This window comes from Triturus cristatus, chromosome 7, assembly GCF_964204655.1.
Source record: "Triturus cristatus chromosome 7, aTriCri1.1, whole genome shotgun sequence".
Lineage (NCBI taxonomy): Eukaryota > Metazoa > Chordata > Amphibia > Caudata > Salamandridae > Triturus > Triturus cristatus.
This window is the reverse complement of record NC_140590.1, coordinates 1,343,016,722-1,343,035,698: the sequence shown is the minus strand read 5'-3', so window position 1 is coordinate 1,343,035,698 and position 18,977 is coordinate 1,343,016,722. Positions and strand designations below refer to the sequence as shown.

General features: G+C 44.1%; 1 protein-coding gene across 1 annotated transcript in view; it reads left to right on the top strand.

The window, feature by feature from the left end:
• The window catches only part of PIGT (phosphatidylinositol glycan anchor biosynthesis class T), a 253,569-nt gene that overhangs the window by 11,703 nt on the left and 222,889 nt on the right, over positions 1 to 18,977 (top strand). The window contains exon 3 of the mRNA XM_085618986.1: positions 1,696 to 1,823. Within this exon, the coding sequence (XP_085475112.1) occupies positions 1,696 to 1,823 (128 nt within the window). The remainder of the gene's footprint in view (positions 1 to 1,695; positions 1,824 to 18,977) is intronic.

Genomic DNA, 18,977 nt, shown 5'->3' with positions numbered 1-18,977 from the left:
AAGTCCATATCATATGGAGGAATGTGGCAGGGTCCGTTGCCGTATCGAGGACAGGATGGGACCAGTCCTGGGGTGAACAGCATGCGGCGTTGCGGGGTCAGGTACGTGCGATGCAAATAATAGAATTGGATGAGATTGAATCTGGCATTACTTGTGGCTTCAGCCACTTGCGCAAGTGCTCTCTTCCATTCCCCATCTGTCAATGGGAGGGGTAGATCTTCGTCCCATTTTCCCATGATTATCGATAAATCAGCTGTGGGGTCTTCCTTCAGGGCTTTGTATAAGTGCGAAATTAGGGCCCTACTAGAACTCGGATCTAGCAGTGTTGCCAATATGCTCAACTCCTGCGGCTCCTCTGGGAAGGAGGTCCATATCTCACGGACCGTACGCAAGATCTTGGCGTACTGAAAGAAATGCCCTGCTGGTACCTGGAAGCAATCACAAGCCCCGGTAAAAGTCAGGAAGCTCCCATTTAGGTACAGGTCTCCTGCCGATGTGCATCCTCCCTCATACCATTGTGAAATATCCATAGATGCCTGAATACTCTGAAATCCCTGTACCCATTGGAGCGGGAGTACTACCGCGTAGGGTGCCTTGCGGAGCACTAAAGTGACTGCTTGTTCCCAGGCCAGTTACTTGCCTCATTATGTGGGGGCAATCCCTGGGGACCTTCGATCCCATCATTAAAAACCTTTGTAACTGTGACCCATCGTTCCAGTCCCCCAGTAACTCTTTATCAGTTGTACGACTTCCATACACCACTGCGCTGCATACTGTATTCATTCTGCAATATAATATAACCTAAAATCAGGTAACCTCAAGCCCCCGGAGCCCAAGTCCAGCTTAAGAGTCTCCAGCTTAACTCTGCTCCTTCCCCCTGCCCCCGCAAGTGACATCAGTAGGCTATTGAGCGTGTCAAATGTGGACTTCGGGATACTGCAGAAAGAATTCTGCAAGACATGCAGGCAGCGAGGTAGCATCATCATTTTTGACACAGCCACCCTTCCCATGATAGACAACAGGAGCTTACTCCAGAATTGTATTGACTTTTTAAGTCCCACAAGGACACAACTACTTTAAAAAAGAAGCTGAGAGAAGTTCAAGTGTGACTTTGGTGGTAGCCTTGTCTGAACATTAAGAACAAATTGGGCAAACGTATAGAGATAATCCAGTTGTATAAACATTTAAGAACTATGAGGCCATCATAGTTGATTGACTGGAAGAAGCTGTTGAGGTATTGGATAAATTCAATAACAATCAACAACATTCTAAGCTTCAAAAGCATAGTTTGAATAAGTGGATACAAAAAATTGAAAATGTTGAAGCATAAAGCCCCTTGTGCCAATGTTAAATTGATTCCTACGCTGATGGCAGGCCCATCTAGTGTGCATTGAGTCTTTGGTCTTTCTCAGCGTATTTACTTGGTACTGTGTTCAACCCTTTATGAAAATAATGCTTTTAAAATTATCTTTGCTAGTCACTATTTTTACACATGGTTTACATGCACTTTTGCATTACATTTTCTTCCAGTTTACTATGACGTTCCTTGCACTGAAACCAACTCAAACCTCCCAAATGGCCCAGGTCTTATTGAGTCTACTCTTATGACCTACTTGCTTACCAACCCTCTCCTTTCTCAACCTCTCTGGCCCACAGCTTTACGGAGCAATATTTTGTTATGTTTTCTCTTCATAGTGTTGACAAATCCTGGAAGGAGCTCAGCAATATATTGTCTGGAATCTTCTGTGCATCTCTTAATTTCATTGATTCTACAAACACAGTCACCCCAACAGCATCCTTCAAACCCCTCGGACTGGCGAATGGTGAGTTGAGAGCCTTGGACTTAATTTGGAAGATCGAGATGACCGTGCTTTCTGTGCGAGCTTGCATCCATCATGTAATTCTCATGTGTTGTCACTGAAGACATTTGCTTGCTTTGATTGCAGTGAAAGTACCTGGGCGGAGGGCCATTTGTTTTTATGAGCATGTTTAATGAAAAATAAATGTAATGGTACAGTAAAATTCTCAACCATATGTGTGACAGTTTGAATCACACACAGCATGTCTTGCTATAGTTTTATGCCCAAATGTCAAGATTCCCATGGAGGATAAGTTGGATTCAGGTTAAAGAATACACCTACTAAACTTTCATGTGAAAAATTAACAAATATCTTCTCCTTTGAAGTAATGATACCTGAACAATGAAGCATATGGCTAATGAGAAGAAAAATAATCTTCATATTGCCAATAAAGAAACCAGGCAAGCACAGTCATTGTGTTCAGTGAAATCTGCTGCCTCTTTACAAAATAAAAAGATATATCTGGAGAGCAGCAAGAAGATTGTCTAGCTTTTGGTTTTTTTTAAAATTGAGTTTTATTGGGTTTTAAAAGAAACAGTAAGTAACATACAGTGCCAAAGTTTCAGGTTATACAGAAGATCCCATTGCAGATGGGGTGGAGGCAAATACAAAATAGAATGAAAATCATGGGTGTCCCCAGCTGTCATTCACATGAACGTTGAGAAAAAACATCGTGCAAGAATCACACCATAAAGCCCACCTGGTCATCACATATATAATACCACAATCATCGACCAGAATATTCACCCCTCTGCCTCCGCCTCCGAACTACTGCCCGCATCCGAGTCTCCACTTATAGTGAAGCATTTCGGCCTAGAGCAATATCTCCTCCACTGCCCTATCGTCGGTGCGGTTCAATCGCATGTGGTGTTCCTCCGCCACTCCCTATTCCAGTAAGTCCCACAGCCACTGAATCAACAGTGGTACCCTAGTGCTCCCTTTGGCTAAGAGAAGGGCCAACTGCGCAGGTTTAAATGAAAGTTTTCGCCCCCTAGGTCTGCTCACCACCCCCAACAAGCATGCAAGCAGCATAATAGAAATCGCCACCCTCTATTTCGGCTGCCACTTGCCCCCCAAAAAGTCTTGGCCCCATTTCACTGCCGTACAGGTGCAGGAAGGCAGCCCCCACCTCTTTGCAGCGCACACATTTACCCCCTCAAGAGGGGTCCATTTTATTCAGTGTGTACGGTGTTATTTAAGTGTTGTGTATAAAAATTAAAATGGAGCAGCTTAAATCTACCACTACAAGACACAGTGTGTACCAAGCAAGACTGCAGCATGGGCCCAGTCAGTGTCCGAAACGGGTGCCCCCAATACACACTCCCAGGCTGCTCGCACTGTTTATGGCTGCTTGTTCATATCACCCCAAAAGGCCCTATAGAAATAGGTAATTATTTGTCTCCCCGCATTAATATCTGTGGCAAGGTGTCCCCTCCAATCCTGTCCCCCAGTAACCGTTTCTCCCAGCTAGGCAGCTCTGACAACCAATGCACGGCGTGCTGCATATGTGCTGCATAATAATAAAGCTGAATATCAATAACTGCCAACCCTCCATCCTCCATGTCCCTCTATACAGCTGCCAATGCCACCCGACTTCGTTGTCTGGCCCAAATCAGTGAAACCAGTAAGCTATCTAACCTGCGAAATAATCTGGCCTAGAGTGGGGAAAAAGGAAATCTGCACTAGATACAGACAACGCAGCAGGAAGACCATTTTCGCTATAGCTGCTCCACCCATTACAGAAAGTGGGAGTTTAATCCAGAAATCAATCGAAATCTCCAGCCCACCCACGACTCTGTCCACATTTTTAAGCTTATGCTCTGCCTCGGTGTGAGTGACCCAAACCCCTAGTTATTGAAACCCGCCCGGCTCCCAATGGAGCCCAACAGGTGACAACTGGTCCAGAGGTCTCCCTACTAATCCTCCCAAGGGAACAAAAGTGACTTTCGGACATTAACTTTAAGACTGCAGACCCGACCCAAAAACCCCAGGAGCTGCATTAAGGGCGGTTAATTGCATACGACGACACCAAATGAATAGTGCCTCCTACCAGGATCCTCCATGGTGTCATCTTTCTGCATCGCAACAATTGTAAGCCCAAAGATAAGAGGTGAAAGAGGGCATCCCTGTCTCATGCCTCTGCCGACGATCCATGACTGAGAGCTCCCCACCCACCTTGATACGAATCGAAGGCTCTGTGTACTAAAGTCTTAGCCATGCACAAAAATTGGGCTCAATCCCCATACCTTGTAGCACAGCCATTAAATATCCCCACTCAACCATATCAAAGGCCTTTTCAAGGTCGAGTGATACCAAGGCCATCCCTTCTACGCTGCCTAAAGTGTCACACAGTGTATGGGTAAGTCTACGCATATTTTAGGTGGTACTACGTGCCGACATGAAGCCACATTGATTATCCTCCACTAATTTGTGAACCACCCCCTGCAACGTAGATTTCTGAATCTTGCAAAATATTTTAAGGTCCGAATTAAGCATGGGGAGGGGGTCTGTACGAGGAAGGATCCACTGGGTCTCCCCTGGGTTTTATCATCAGGCACACAATCCCTTCCCTTAAGGTTGCCGGAAGAATCCCCGCTCCCTTCGCCTCCAGAAAGACCTCCAGTAATTTCTCCTTGAGCACGGTAGAGTATGTCTGATAAAACTCTACTGGGAACCCGTCCCGCCCGGGGCTTTGGATCTGTTCAGCGCCTTAATGGCAGTTCCATGCTCCTCTAATTTAATCTCCTCTTCCAAATCCAGCCTCAGGGTCCGCTGTAGATGCAGTAACCCCATGCGGGTCAAAAATCCTTCTATCTCCTCCACCGGACTAGCTCTGTGAACCCCCTTCAAATGATCTAGAAAAGCAGACAAAATATCAAGTTGTCTGATCTGTAAAGTCCACTGAGCATTCCGTACTGACAGTGGGAAGTATCTCTGTCTCACACCGAAGATTCCAAGCCACCAGATTACCTGATTTATTCCCCTACCTATGTAACAGTTGACAATATGATCTAAGAGTAATCCTATCTAGAGAATCCCAAAGATCCTGCATTTTCCTGTGAACCCCCAGCATAGATCTGCGCACTTGTGCCAAATATTCTTCACTCTTTTGTTGGTCAGCCAGCTTACCCTCCTGCACCTTTAGGTCCTCTTCCAGCTGGCTCCACACTCCACAGACCGTTCCAGTACATTCCCTTCTCTTCACTGCCTTGAGCGCCTGCCGTTCCATATCTCTAGTGTACATAATCTCCCAATTCCGTTCCAGATATCAGTTCAATGAAGTGGCCAGTGTCTCCCTGCAGACCTGGTCTGTCAAGAGATCAGAAGGCCTCCTCCTACTACGAATTCAATGAGCTGCAATCCCCCTAGCCAGGGCCAAGAGCACTGGGGCATGATTAAACAGGAACCGCCCCAAATGAGTCACTGCGCTTAATCGCAAGTGATCAATCCCTCCCACTAAGAATCGGTCCCGGCGACTATCGGCATTATAAGACTGGGAGTGACCGGTGTATTCAAGCCCCCCTTTCAGTTGCAACACTCGCCTGCCAGCCAGCAATCCGAAATTGCACATTACCTCCCGGAGAGAGTTCACCATCAGAGGTTTAGTACCCCGCCTTGGAAGAAAACGATCCACATTCCCATCCAAAATGCAATTGAAGTCCCCCTCCCAGAAAAATGGGGAGCCCACGCCGCAGTCTAAGAGGTCCTGAAGCCCCACATAAAAATACAGATCATTTGTATTAGGGGCGTATGAATTTAAGATGGTAATACCCCTGTCATCCAGTGTGCCCTGCAGTAAAAGATTATGCCCCTCCACATCTTCCTCACTATGTGTGTGTGTATGTGTGTGTGTATGTGTATATATATATATATATATATATATATATATATATATATATATATATATATATATATATATATATATATATATATATATATATATATATATATATCCTACTGGCGGTCGCCAGTAGGTAGTTATAGTTAGTACCTATTTTCCATAGGAAATCCGCAACATTCTATTCCCAATAACTTTGGCGCCAGTTGACGAATCTTCGCGAAATTTTCAAAACTTTTGGCCAGCTCCGGTCCGCTCCTATCCTGAAAGTCTTGGGGTGATTCGTCAAGCGGGGGCCAAGAAAAAAGGGGGGTCCCAAAACGTGTTTTCCTCATGCAATTTTCCATAGGAACCTTTAGTCGCAGCTACAGCCCGAACTGATGAACGGAATTACACCAAATTTGGCAAAAAGGTAGCCCTTGGTTCAGAGTCGTGCCTTTTGGTTAAATGGTGTAAATCCGTTCTGTAGTTGCTGAGAAAATCAAAAGTAAAACCGAGGTAGAACCGAGGCACTAGAAAGCAGAGAAAAAACCGCAGAAAGGGGGCAGGGTAGAAACACCCTGACCCCCTAGGCCTGCTTAGGGGGTCCCTCAAGGACCCCCAGGGCCCCAAATTTTGATTTTTTTTTTAAATCGGCAAAATCTGCTTAGGGTGCGCGTATCCTGCCGATTTAAAAAAAAAAAAAAAAAAAAGCCCCAGGGGCAATATGCATAATGTAATAGGGGGCCCAGAGGGACCCCCCAGCCCCGGGGACCGCCACCACCCGGGGCTACAAAATGAAATGGGTGGGGGGGCTCAAAGGGCCCCCCAAGCCCCGGGGACCGCCACCCCCAGGGCTTTATTTACATATTTGCGGGGGGCTCACGGCCCCCCACAGCCCCGGGGACCGCCACCCCCGGGGCTTGTTTTAAAAATAAAAAAATACCTGTGTGGGGGGGCTTGAGCCCCCCCACACGCCCCGGGACCGCCACCTCCCCGGGGCACTAAATATTTAAAATAGGGGGTCCGTTACGGACCCCCAAGCCCTGGGGACCACCACCCACTGGGGCTTTGAACTAAGTGGGAGGGGGCCGCGCGGCCCCCCTGGAGCCCTTGATGGCCCTGGGGACCGCTACCCCCCAGGGCCGGCTCCTGCAGTGTCCCGGGGTGTCCACCCCCGGGACACTGTAGTTTGCTATGGCAGGGCGGGAGCCTCGCGGCTCCTACCCTGCCATAGCAAACTTGTTTTGGATTTAGAAAGAGAGAGCAGGAAACCTGCTCTCTCTTTCAAAATGCAAACCAAATTGCTTTTCCACACGGGGAGCTGCATCTTAGCAGCTCTCCATGTGGAAAAGCAATACCGGCTCCCGAGGGATGCGGGGAGCCGGCGGGAACGTGGGGGGATTGGGGACCCCCAACGGAGAGGGCTATTAGTGGCCCGGGAGGGGGGCCACGTGGCTCCCCTCCCCAAAATTAAAAAAAAAAATAATAATTTTTCAAGAAAGGCCGGCCCCGGGATTGGGTCCCCGGGGCCATAAGTGGACAGAGGAGGGGGGTAATGCAGCCCCCCTCCAAAACAAATCAAAAACTAAAAAAGAGGCCATGCCCGGGGGATGGGGTTCCCGGGGACGAATAAGGCCTCGGGAGGGAGGGCCACGCGGCCTCCTTCCTAATTTCCTTCATTTAAAAATAAATAAATTGGGGGCAGGCCCTGGGGGATGGGGTCCCCAGGACCAATAAATTAGAAAAAGAAGGGTGGCCTCACAGCCCACCTTCTTTAAAAAAAAAAAAAAACGGATCGCGCCGGTGGTCATGCCCCCTCTTTGCTGCACTCTGCAAACGCGCCCCCTGGCGCATTTGCAGATGGGGAACGAATTCCCCTTGAATACTGGGGGTCCCTGGGGGCCAACTAGCCCACCAGGAACCTCCAGTATGCGCCAGGGGGCTGCATTGCAGAGAGGTGGTCTGAGGCCACTCCCCTTTTTACACCTCTCTGCAACGCAGCTCTGTGCCGCTTAATGGAGGTAGCTGGTGGGCTAGTTGCACCCCAGGGACCCTCAGGATTCAAGGGGAGTTAATTCCCCAACTTAATACACAACACGGGCGCGTTTGCATAGTGGTGAAGGGAGGGGGCGGATCCTGAGGTCCAATTTATGTTGCAGCCTTGAGAGGTTTATCTTCCATATGTGGATTTGGTGTTTTGGCAGCCTCTTTGATAAGAGATCAGCTGGTAAGGTGCACCAACAATAAGAAAGTTCAAGAAAGACTACTAGCAGAAAATCCTGATTTATTACAAGCAGTGAACATAGCCAAAAGTGTGGAACATACTGCAATTTGCATGATAGAAATGAAAGAGCCATTAGAAACAAAGATGGTAGACAACTGCCTAGATATGGAGTTTGTGAGCAAAGTTGCGGAACAAATTGACCAAGTTAAAGGGAGTAACAATGGAACACTTAAACAGAAATCAGAGAGTGGTAGATTCAAGTGTTACAGATTTGGTAACATCAACCATTTGGCAAGGTACCCAAAATGCCCTGCTGGAGGAGTAACTTGCAGGAAATGCAATAAAAGGGGACACTTCTCAAAGGTTTGCAGAAATACGGGAAATTAAGTAACGCATATGGTTGGTGAAGAAAATTCAGAGGAATAAAACATTTGTATTTAATACCACTATAACTTACAACACTACATATCCCTCAGGTGAGATTTCCTTAGATGGTGTACATTTTAAAGATTTTGTGGTTTCTTGCTCACCGTACACCTTGATAAATGAAGCAACATTCAAGAAGAACTCCGTAGATAAATGACACACCATATTGACTTCAGATCTGCTAATTAAAAATGTTTTAGTGAAATGTAGGTCTGAGATAGAAACCTGTCTAAGTGAGGATGCCCTGGATGCAACGATAGTGAACTGCTTTGTAAATATTACCAGGGTGGCCAGAAATGTGTTAACTGTACAATTCAGTAATACATTGAAACCTCACGGTTGGTTTAATAAAAAATGCTCTAGGGCATATTCCAATTTAAGACAGGTATTGTATACTAAGCCAAGATCACTACCCAATGTCCCAACTAGACTACAGAAGGGCACTAAAAGAAAGAAAACAAACCCTTCGTAACGATGCTTGGGACTCTTTACATAATGCTGCCGAGCAGAAAGATAGTACTGCTTTCTGGAAGGTCCTGAGAACCCCCTTTCTAGCCCCAAGTAAAGGTCCCTCAGTGGAGATGGCTATTACAGAAGAAGCCTGGATTACCCACGTCTCCAAACTATATAATGAACGAGGGAATTCAGGGAGCCATCCGGAGGATTGTAACATAAATAATTGTGAACATATTGATTTAGAAATCACCCTGGAGGAGGTTATTAGGGCACTGGCACAAAGTGCGGGCGGGAAAGCACCGGGGCCCGATGGGGCACCAGTTGACCTGTATAAACACAATGTCCCCCTGTGGGGGCCCATATTGACACAGGTTTTTAATGCCAGCATAAGGTCAACCCTCCCCCCAACATGGGCACAATCAATAATAATTCCAATTTTTAAAAAGGGCAATCGTGAAGACCCAGGATGCTATAGACCGATTTCTCTCCTAGATTCTATGGTTAAGGTGTTAGGGAGGGTCATACTGGAACGTATAGCAGTCTAGGCTGAGGAAAATAAGATTCTATCTGACCTCCAGTATGGGTTCCGTGACGGTCTTGGTACCATTGAGCAGTCCTTAAATCTTACAATATAGATAGGCAAGTCCACGAGCAAAAAAAGGCAGCCTCTATATGGCCTTTGTGGACCTCACTGCGGCCTTTGATTCAGTCAAGCACAACAGACTGTGGGAGGTCCTTGAAGGGGTGGGGGTTGATCTACAAATTATCACGCTCCTACGCCAACTGTATAGTGACGCGTCAGCAAGCGTCCGTTTTGGTCAGAAGGGAGAATGCACTGAAGTCTTCCCAATCAGGAGAGGTGTCAGACAAGGTTGTGTGCTGGCCCCCTTCATTTTTAACCTTTATATAAACGGACTTGAAGATGCATTGATTCTCCAGGGCAAAGATTTTCCTCAAGCTGGCGGCCGATTAATTCCCGCACTTCTTTATGCGGATGACGCCGTATTGATGGCGCGCACTCAAAACGGCCTCCAGAGAGCCCTGGATATTTTTAGCATATTTATGAGCGATCTTGGTCTTGAAACCAATATAATCAAGACGTATGTTATGAGGCATAAGCAAGGGAAGCAGAAGACCCGTGAAATGTTCATAGACAGGGAAAAGTTAGCATCCACAAAAACGTTTTCTTACCTAGGTGTACTTTTTAATCACCATGATTCCTGGGCACCCGCCATATCTGCCCAAAAAACAGCCTTTGCTAGATCTACTGCTGCACTATCAAACGTTGCTAATAAGTTAGGTAGGAAACCACCTACAGAATTGCTGCATATATATATATAAAGCAAAGTGTGTCACCATGGCAACCTATGGAGCCGGGGTGTGGGGCTTTGTGGATATTAATCCCCTACAAACGATCGAAAATGAGTTCACAAGGTACATTCTATCTGCTCCTCCTAGTACATCTACCTTTATTTGCCACGAGGAGTTAGCTCTTCCCCATATAGCAGATTTGGTAAAACTAGAGCCTATCCTTCTGTGGCATAGAGTCTGGTGTAAGGACCAGACAGAGTTGAACAGAGAGATTTTAAAAGATACCCTAAGACTAGACGGGGCCCTTACAATCCCTTGGATTAAATTTGTACGGGACTTTATGAATGAATTGGGCCATCCTGAATATTTTTTAACCCCATCTTCAATGATGGAGATCCCAAGAAAGTTATTAAAGAAAGAGGGCATCCAGTTTTTAAAAGCTAAAAGATTGCATGGAGAATCTGTAGCAAAAATAATTGTGAGATCCCATCAACTGTTACGTACTACCATAGGGATGGAGCCCTACCTATCTTTTGTGCCAGGAACCGTTGACAGATTTCTTCTTACTAGGTTAAGATTGAGTATTATTCACAGATTGATGACATTCCCGAAAATGAATGATTGGTCTCGTATTCTAATAATGTACCCTTGCGATAACATCTCTACCCAATCTACCATGCATTTAGTCCTGTTTTGCAAAATTTATCAAGAGCAAAGAAAAGCTTGGATTATTCCTTTTTTAAGAAAACTTGGGCTCAGGTGGTGTTGCCAAGCAATGCTTTTACTCCAATTACTAGAGAATGAGCATGTAGCATGGAGGATAGCTCAGTTCTTAAAAGCTGCACTTTATATAAGGAAAAGTATCTTACTGGAATAGCAATGTATGTATTATGTTTCACCTCTTTTTAACTGTAAAAATGTCTGTATTATTTTTATATGTAAATAATATGCTGTGTTTTTAATCTGTGCTTTTATGACTGTTTTATATAGCAGCCGAATAAAGCTTTCCTTGACTTGATTTGACTTCAGATATAAGTCCAGGAGGCTATAACAAAGTCCCTATTCCCTTATCTGGTATGTTGCTCATGCAAATCAATTTTAGGTGCAGGACCACATTGGGGAAGGTATACATTACCAAGCAAGGTTCAAACCTTCTAGGGTAGAAGCATCAGAGAGACCTGGGGATCAAACTGGATCCGAATGCTGGAGCAGGTCTATTTGGTGGACAGGTCTATTACGGAAATGAGCATATGCAATATATTTCCTAAAGCTTTAACTAACGAGTTAGGGATAATAATTTATTCACAAAATCAGACTTAAGCCAGGTGCCAAATCTGTGGTACATAAAGTTTGCCCCATACATTTGCTTATGAGGGAACCACTTTTAAAAGAATCGGAGAGACTGGAGGCCTCGGGAGTGATTGAGAAAATCTAGTGTGCAGAGTGGTTGGCCCCCATTGTTATTGCCTCCAAGGAAGGAGTTGGGCCTAACGGCTAGGGCGCTCGACCTCTGACCTGGGGAACTGGGTTCGAGTCTCAGTAATGATGCTGAACATCCTGTGATTCTGGGCAAATCACTTAATCTCCCCGTGCCTAAGAAAGAATGAATGTGTGTCCTAATGTAACGTAACTGGTGCTATGTAAAGCGCTCTGAGACCTGATTGGATTCGGGTCAAGTTCGCGCTATAGAAAACTCTGCAAAAAAAAAAAAAGGAAGGAGGGGAAAAGTATCCACCTATGTGTGGATCTTAGAGACCTAAACGCCAATATTTGGATTGACAGACACCCCCTGCCGATCATTAATGGGATGTTGAGTGTCATACAAGGTTTTAGTTACTTCAGAGTGTTGGATATTTTATCCGCTTACCACCAGGTAGCTCTCCACCCTGAATCAAAAGCTTTGAAATCATTCATAACCTCCTTTGGGGCACACCAATTCTGCAGAATGTCATTTGGATTGGCATCTGCTGCTGCTGTGTTCCAAGGGCGATGCAGCAGGGCACTGAATAAGTTACCTGTTTTCAGGAAGACTGTGGTGTACTGTAGATCTAAAGAAGAACATAACAGCTCATTGGAAGAAGTTCTACATAAGCTTGATTAAGCATGGGTTACCAACAAAATGGATAAATGTAAAATTGGTGTCAAATCAGTTGAGTACCTGAGGCGCACACAACCTCAGAAGATGGTATTAAACCAAAAATCTGTTTGGTTGACTCAGTTAAATTAGCACCTGCCCCTACTAACAAAGACACACTCAAGTCACTCCTAGGTCTTGTTGAATACATGGCCAAATATGTAAAGAATTGTGCTGAACAGGTTCACTTCCCTGGAGTTCTACTTAAGAAAAATTTCTAATTTCAGTGGACAGAACAGTGCCAAACCAATTTCAATCTGCTAAAAAAGCCATTATCAGTGCACCATATTTGGCCATGTTTGGCACTAAGGCAAACACCATACTAGCTATTGACACCAGCATGAAAGGTTTGGGTGTGTCCCTTACACAGATAACAGGAGGTAAAGAGAGGATAATGACCTGTGCTTCTAGAACACTCAAGGAGGCTGAATACAATTACTCAACAATAAAAAAATAAGCTTTTGCATGTTACTGGGCCATAAACCATTTCAAGTTTTTCTTGTAGGGTATACAATTTGTTTTAAGAACAGACCGTAAGCCCCTCATTCTAATGTGTTGCACTAAAAGCATGAAAAAAAACACACCCCGCATTTGTTATGTTAAAGTTATGTTAAAGTAATTTTGTAGAGCGCACAGCTACCCTCCTAGGGTTTCCCAGCGCTAAAAACTGACAGAGAGCAGAACAAGAGAGAGCAGATTATTGATTAAACAGCCAGGTTTTTAAAGATTTTCGAAAAGCCAAAGATAAGGTTTCATTACGGATTGCAATAGGGAGAGAGTTCCAGAGCACAGGACCAAGGTAAGCAAAGGAGCGTCCACCAATTCTTTTAAATTTAACATTGGGCACCACAAAGTTTCCTTGGGTGGCTGAGCGAAGTAGGCGAGAGGGTAAGTAGGGGCGAACCAAAGTTTGTAAGTACTTTGGGGAAGAGCCAAATTTAATTTTATGCATGTAGCATATGGCTTTAAACTTCACTCGGTTTTCGATCCTGAGCCAGTGAAGTTTATGGAGAGCATTGGAAGTAGAGGAATTTTTTGGGAGGTGGCACAGCAACCTGGCGGCGGAATTTTGCAGTACTTGCAATTTCCGTATAACATCCTTATTGGAACCCAAATAGAAGATGTTTCCATAGTCCAGTCTCGAGTTCACCAGTGCGTGGACTACGGTTTTCTGGGTGGAAACGGGAAGCATCCAAGTGATTTTCTTAAGCCACTTCAAGATGGCAAAACAAGTGACAGCCACCTTTACAGCCTGCAGCCTCAAAGATAGATTAACATCGATCAAAACTCCCAGGTTGCGGACACAAGTGGAAGGCTGAGGGAGAGGGCCCATCTCACATGGCCAATGCCGAGGGCCGCAAAGGTCCTTGTTCTTCCTCAAGATGAGGACTTCGGTCTTATCGCCGTTGAGTTTAAGGAGATTGGCTTTCATCCATGATGCGATGTTGTTTAAGCCAATCTGAAGCACCGAAGGGTCACCCAGCTTTCCCGAAGAAAGGGAAAAAATGATCTGTGTGTCATTGGCATACGAGAACAGACTCAATCCTGAGTTCTCTGCTATTATTGCCAAGGGTTTAATATATAAGTTAAATAAAATAGGACTCAAAATAGAGCCCTGTGGCACCCCATAAGAGGAGGGATAAGTTTTAGAGGTAGCACTAGAAGAAAAAACCTGAAAAGTCCGCTTAGCAAGGAATGACTTGAGCCAGTCAAGTGCTGTGCCAGTGATGCCAAAGGACTGCAAGGATTTTAGTAAAATAGTGTGGGACACCGTATCAAATGCAGCGCTCAAGTCGAGCAATATAAGAGCTACGGTGTCCCCAACATCTAAGCGCTGTCGTAGCGCCTCTGAAACTCCAAGCAAGGTGGTCTCCATGGAGAAACCTGCTCGAAAACCGGACTGGGAAGGATGTAAGAGATTCGCAGAGTCCACAAAGTGAGTAAGCTGCTGATTGATATGTTTTTCCAAGACTTTGGAATAAATAGGGAGCAAGGAAATCGGCCTAAAATTGGACAACTGAGAAGGATCTGCGTTGGCCTTCTTCAAAAGACAAGAACATCGCATGCTTCCAATCAGAAGGGACAACAGCTTCACGAATCGAAGCATTAAGCAGCTGCATAATAAGCAACAGGGGGGAAGAGTCCAGCTGCTGCAACACAAAAGCAGGGATCAAATCACGAGGAGAGCCAGATTTGATACTATTTAAGATTTTTTTTTAAAGGAATTAAGATCAAGTAACGACCAGGTTTCTAGACTCATAGGGTTATTTACTCTGTAAGCAGACTCAAACAGTGAAGGTGTCATACCAGATACTTCTTTCTGAGTGGTTTGTAAGGCAGAGTAAATTAGTTCAACTTTGTCTACGAAATAACTTGCGAGATTATCGCATTGTTGTTCGTTAAGGATAGGAGGCATGACTGTATATCTGAGCCAGCAAGTTTTACCATGCTGAACAGAGTACGTGCACAATTCTGAGCATTAGAGATAGTGGACGATACAAATTCCTTTCTAGCCAGTTTACAATGAGCTTGATATTGCTTTAATGCTAGCTTATAATTAGATTTAGAGTCTTGAGAGTAATTCCTTCTCCAGCGTCTTTCCATTTAGTTTTTTCACTTTTTAATTGCTCTGTAAACCAAGGGGCAGGTAAACGGTGATTATATTTCTTCTTTGTAGATAAGGGAAGGCAACACTCAACCGTGTCCAAAAGCCAATCATGTATTATACTAGAAGAGTGGGTTGATATATGTGAAATAGTCGGAGCATTCTCTTTAAGAGTCCTGTTAAAAAATTCCAAGTCCAATCTTCTCCAATTCCGAGTTCTATGAGGGCTACTCACAGTGGCTACCGTTGGGGTCAGGAAAAATGTGCACTGAAATTTAGTAGCGAAATGGTCAGACCAGCATAGAGGGAGAGCAGGATCACAATGAAGGCAAGTTAAGTTAGAAAAGATAGGATCCAACAGGTGCCCTGCCACATGGGTGGGACCTTTATTACTAAGTAAAAGTTTTAAAGCAGCGAGGTCCGCTATTAGTGTACTACTAGTAGTACAATCCGGATTTTCAAGATGTAAGTTAAAACCACCTAATATGGTGAAATTAGATGCTTTAAGAAGATGAGGTGCAATTAATTCTGGTAGAGACAGGGTCCAGGAACTCGAGGGTCCAGGGGGGCGATAGACAAGAATACCCGAGAAGGTAATATGAGGTGTCAATGTAATTTTAAATAACGCTGCTTCAGAATTAGAAATAACTAAATCTTCCAATTTACATTGGTAGGACTTATCATAAATTATAGCGATTCCTCCACCCTTTCCGGACACCCTATCCCTTCTGGTTATAGCATAGTCAGATGGGAGAGCCAGCGCGACATCGGGGAAAATGGGTTTTGGGTTTACAAAGGTACAATTTCAGCATTATGTATGTCCCAGGTACACAAAACCAAGTAGCAGACTGCTTATCCCGTTAACCTGTTGAGAGGATAGACCCTCCGGAAAAGCCCACTGGAGAGTCTATACTGTCCATAGGTATTCCAGCCATTTATAAGGCAGAATGTGAACAATCTGACAGTGACGATGAAATTCTTATTGCAGTCAAAGAAAAGATCACTGAGGGATGGCCGAGCAAATGTAGAGAGTTGCCCGAGAACCTCCAGCCCTATTGAAATTTGAGGAATGAACTATCCATTATTGAGAACAAAGTCATGAGGTCCAACAAAATTGTAGCCCCTTGTAAAGTCTGTGACAGCATAATTGAAATTGCCCATGAGGGACATTTAGGGAAGATTATGACTAAGAGCAAGATTCAAAATGACTATTGGTTCCCATATTTGGACTCATTGGTGGAAAAAAGAGGTGAAAGATTGTCTAGCGTGCTGTGCTAGTGATAAAACCAGAATCACTCGCAAGATCCCTCTCCTTCCTGTTGAGGTTCCAAACAAACCATGGGACAAGTTAGGTCTGGACATAATAGGACCTATGAATTTGCATAATGTGTTTAATAGATACATGTTTGTGATGGTGTATTACCACTCGCATTGGATCACTACCAAATTTGTGGGTAATATTAATACATTCACATTGATTGAATTTGTCTGATACTTTCTCTAAAGATGGATTACCTAGCACCATTGCAACTGACAATGGTGTACAGTTCACGTCTGAGGAAATGATGTTCTTTCTTAAACTTTTGTCTATCTGCCACATCAGAACTCCCCTTTACTGGCCCAATGCTAAATGGTCTAGTAGAAAGGGCAAACAGAATGATTAAAGAGACCATGCAGTTGGCCCAAACCGCATGTGAACCAGTTGATAAGGCAGTTAGGAAAATGTTATGGTCATACCACACCACTCCCAGTGCTGTGTTTGATATATCCCCTTTTGTATCCCTTAACGGGTGGAACACTGGTTCTAAGCTGACGCCTAAGTAGTTTAATGGTGTAAATCCTATCTGTACTGATAGAAAGATTGCCAAAGGAAAAGTAAAGCTCAGTCAAAAACCATATAAAAGGTGGTTCAACAATAAATGGGGACCGATCAAATGTGACTGGAAGGAAGGGCAATGGGTAGTGGTTAAACGTCCCCACAACACTCAAAACAAGTTCACATCATTCTCCAAACCAGAGAGAATTAAACAGGTTAAACTTAACGTTGTGGTACTGGAGAATGGTCGTACTTGGAGTAGGGATCATTTAGCTTGTTGCCCTGCAGCCCTCATTCCTGGAAAGGCTATCCCAGTGGATACTGATATAATGTTTCCCGTAACACAAAGAAATAAAGAATTTAGAATTTGATGACCCATGTTGGCAATCTTTCTACAAAATGGATTAATGTCAGACTTGCATATATTCCTGGTGTCTGTTATGTCAATTTAACTTAAAGAGCACTCTTTCAGTGTTGTATTATGTAGCTGTATATATTTAGCAACACTTTGTAACACCTTTTGTTTTGTTTATTAATCTAAAATAAATCTTCCTCATCTTCCTCTTTAAAGGTTAATTGTATCTTAACCTTTTCAGTTGAATATATATATAAAAAATGGAGATGTGTTGTAATGAACTAATGGTATATTCCTTCCTTTCCCGGTGTTCCTCCTTTCTCCTTTGTACGTGCCTGTTGGATTTAGAATGTTGTAAATGGAGCTCACGTTAGAACGTTGACAAAGTGGCAGTTTGTGAGCTCTAGTCAGAGGACTCTACACAATAAAGACTTTCACTTACCTCTATTGCATTGCACTTTCTTCGGTAAGCCTACGAAATGAACTATACCAGCTTTGTAATAGAAGTAGGAGACGTCCAGGAAATAAGAGTACCTTTGACTCAGCACTCTCTTAGGACACAAGAGAAAGGTAAGTTAAAGAAGGGAGAGAAGGCCTCTGATAGAGGAATCAAATGTGATAATGGAATAATGAAGAAAGAGTTGTGAGTGTCGGAGTTCTAGATTCTAGTCACACTGACTGAGAAGGTGTAGATCTGTTAAGAATGAGTTGCAGTAGTCCATTCTAGATAATACAAGAGATTGGACTAATATTTTGAAGTCTTGTTCTCTTGATGACCTGACTGATTTCTCTAAGCATTGGGATAGCTTTTCATATATCCCTGGGTACCAATAATGTTAACAAGGGTACATGTGCATAGAAGTAGACTTAGGACCCTTCAAAAGCACTCACTATCTACTAACCCCTTCGTAGGGATCCTCTTGATACACGGGTCACATGTATGTGGATGTTCCCAGGTTCCTGATTTTCAAAAATGTACCCTGATGACACTTCCAGTGGTGGATTCTCCTTTATCGCGTCGTGGACAGTGTCAGCCACATGACCGCACTTGAAGCACTAATAGCCTAGAGGGACTATAACTGTACGCACAGAATGTTCTAGAGAACCCAACTCTTGGCCTTCTGCTATGCCATGGTCTTATCTTACACCACGGGTCATACCTTGACGTCTCCTACAAAGGAGCCAGCTGTGGATGTTGTGGTTACTGGAGTTATTGCTAGATTAATTTGATAACATATTTAGCAAGCATTGGCTAGTTTCACGTTGTTGGATATAGTAGGATTCAGGTGTTGACAACCCCATCTTTGCATCAAGGGAGAAAATGCTTCCATATGAGGTTCTAGAATAATTTAGTCATGCTGATCTCCTCTGTAGTGCTATTTATTTGTACCCACTTTTCAGCAGCACCTCTGGACCTGTAAAGCAGCTGATGCGGAGTGTCGTTTGAGTCCTCTGAATTGTTGTAGATGAGTTTCTTCAATAAAACCCAGCCTTCCCACAACTGGCTTCTTGATATCACTATTGCAGGTGGGACCATCTGGGTTTACAGCCTGGTATACTTTATGCAAGTCACCTATGAGAGTGGGTGCAATGTAGTATGCCCATCTGTATGGAGGCCACTGGCTCAATCGCTGTTTAAAAAAAAAAAAAGAAATCGTCATGGTGGTGTACCTTGGAAACACAGTGAATGGTTGTTTGGTTTTACTCGATTAGAAGCTATCATATCTATAAGTTGGACTAATGTCTCATAGTGAGTTTCGTGCACTGACAACTGTCTTTCTCCTGCCATTTGGATGGCCTACTCATTACTGTTTGCCTGTTTGCTTTTACATAAGATTTTTATGGTGGGAATAGTTTCAAAGGTTTCCCTTCTGACACCCTTTACAGAGAATCTATGGCATGTGCTCACTGACAAACACAAGTAGAAGGTCACACACCTACTTTATTCTCCTTAGGTACACAGGTAATCTT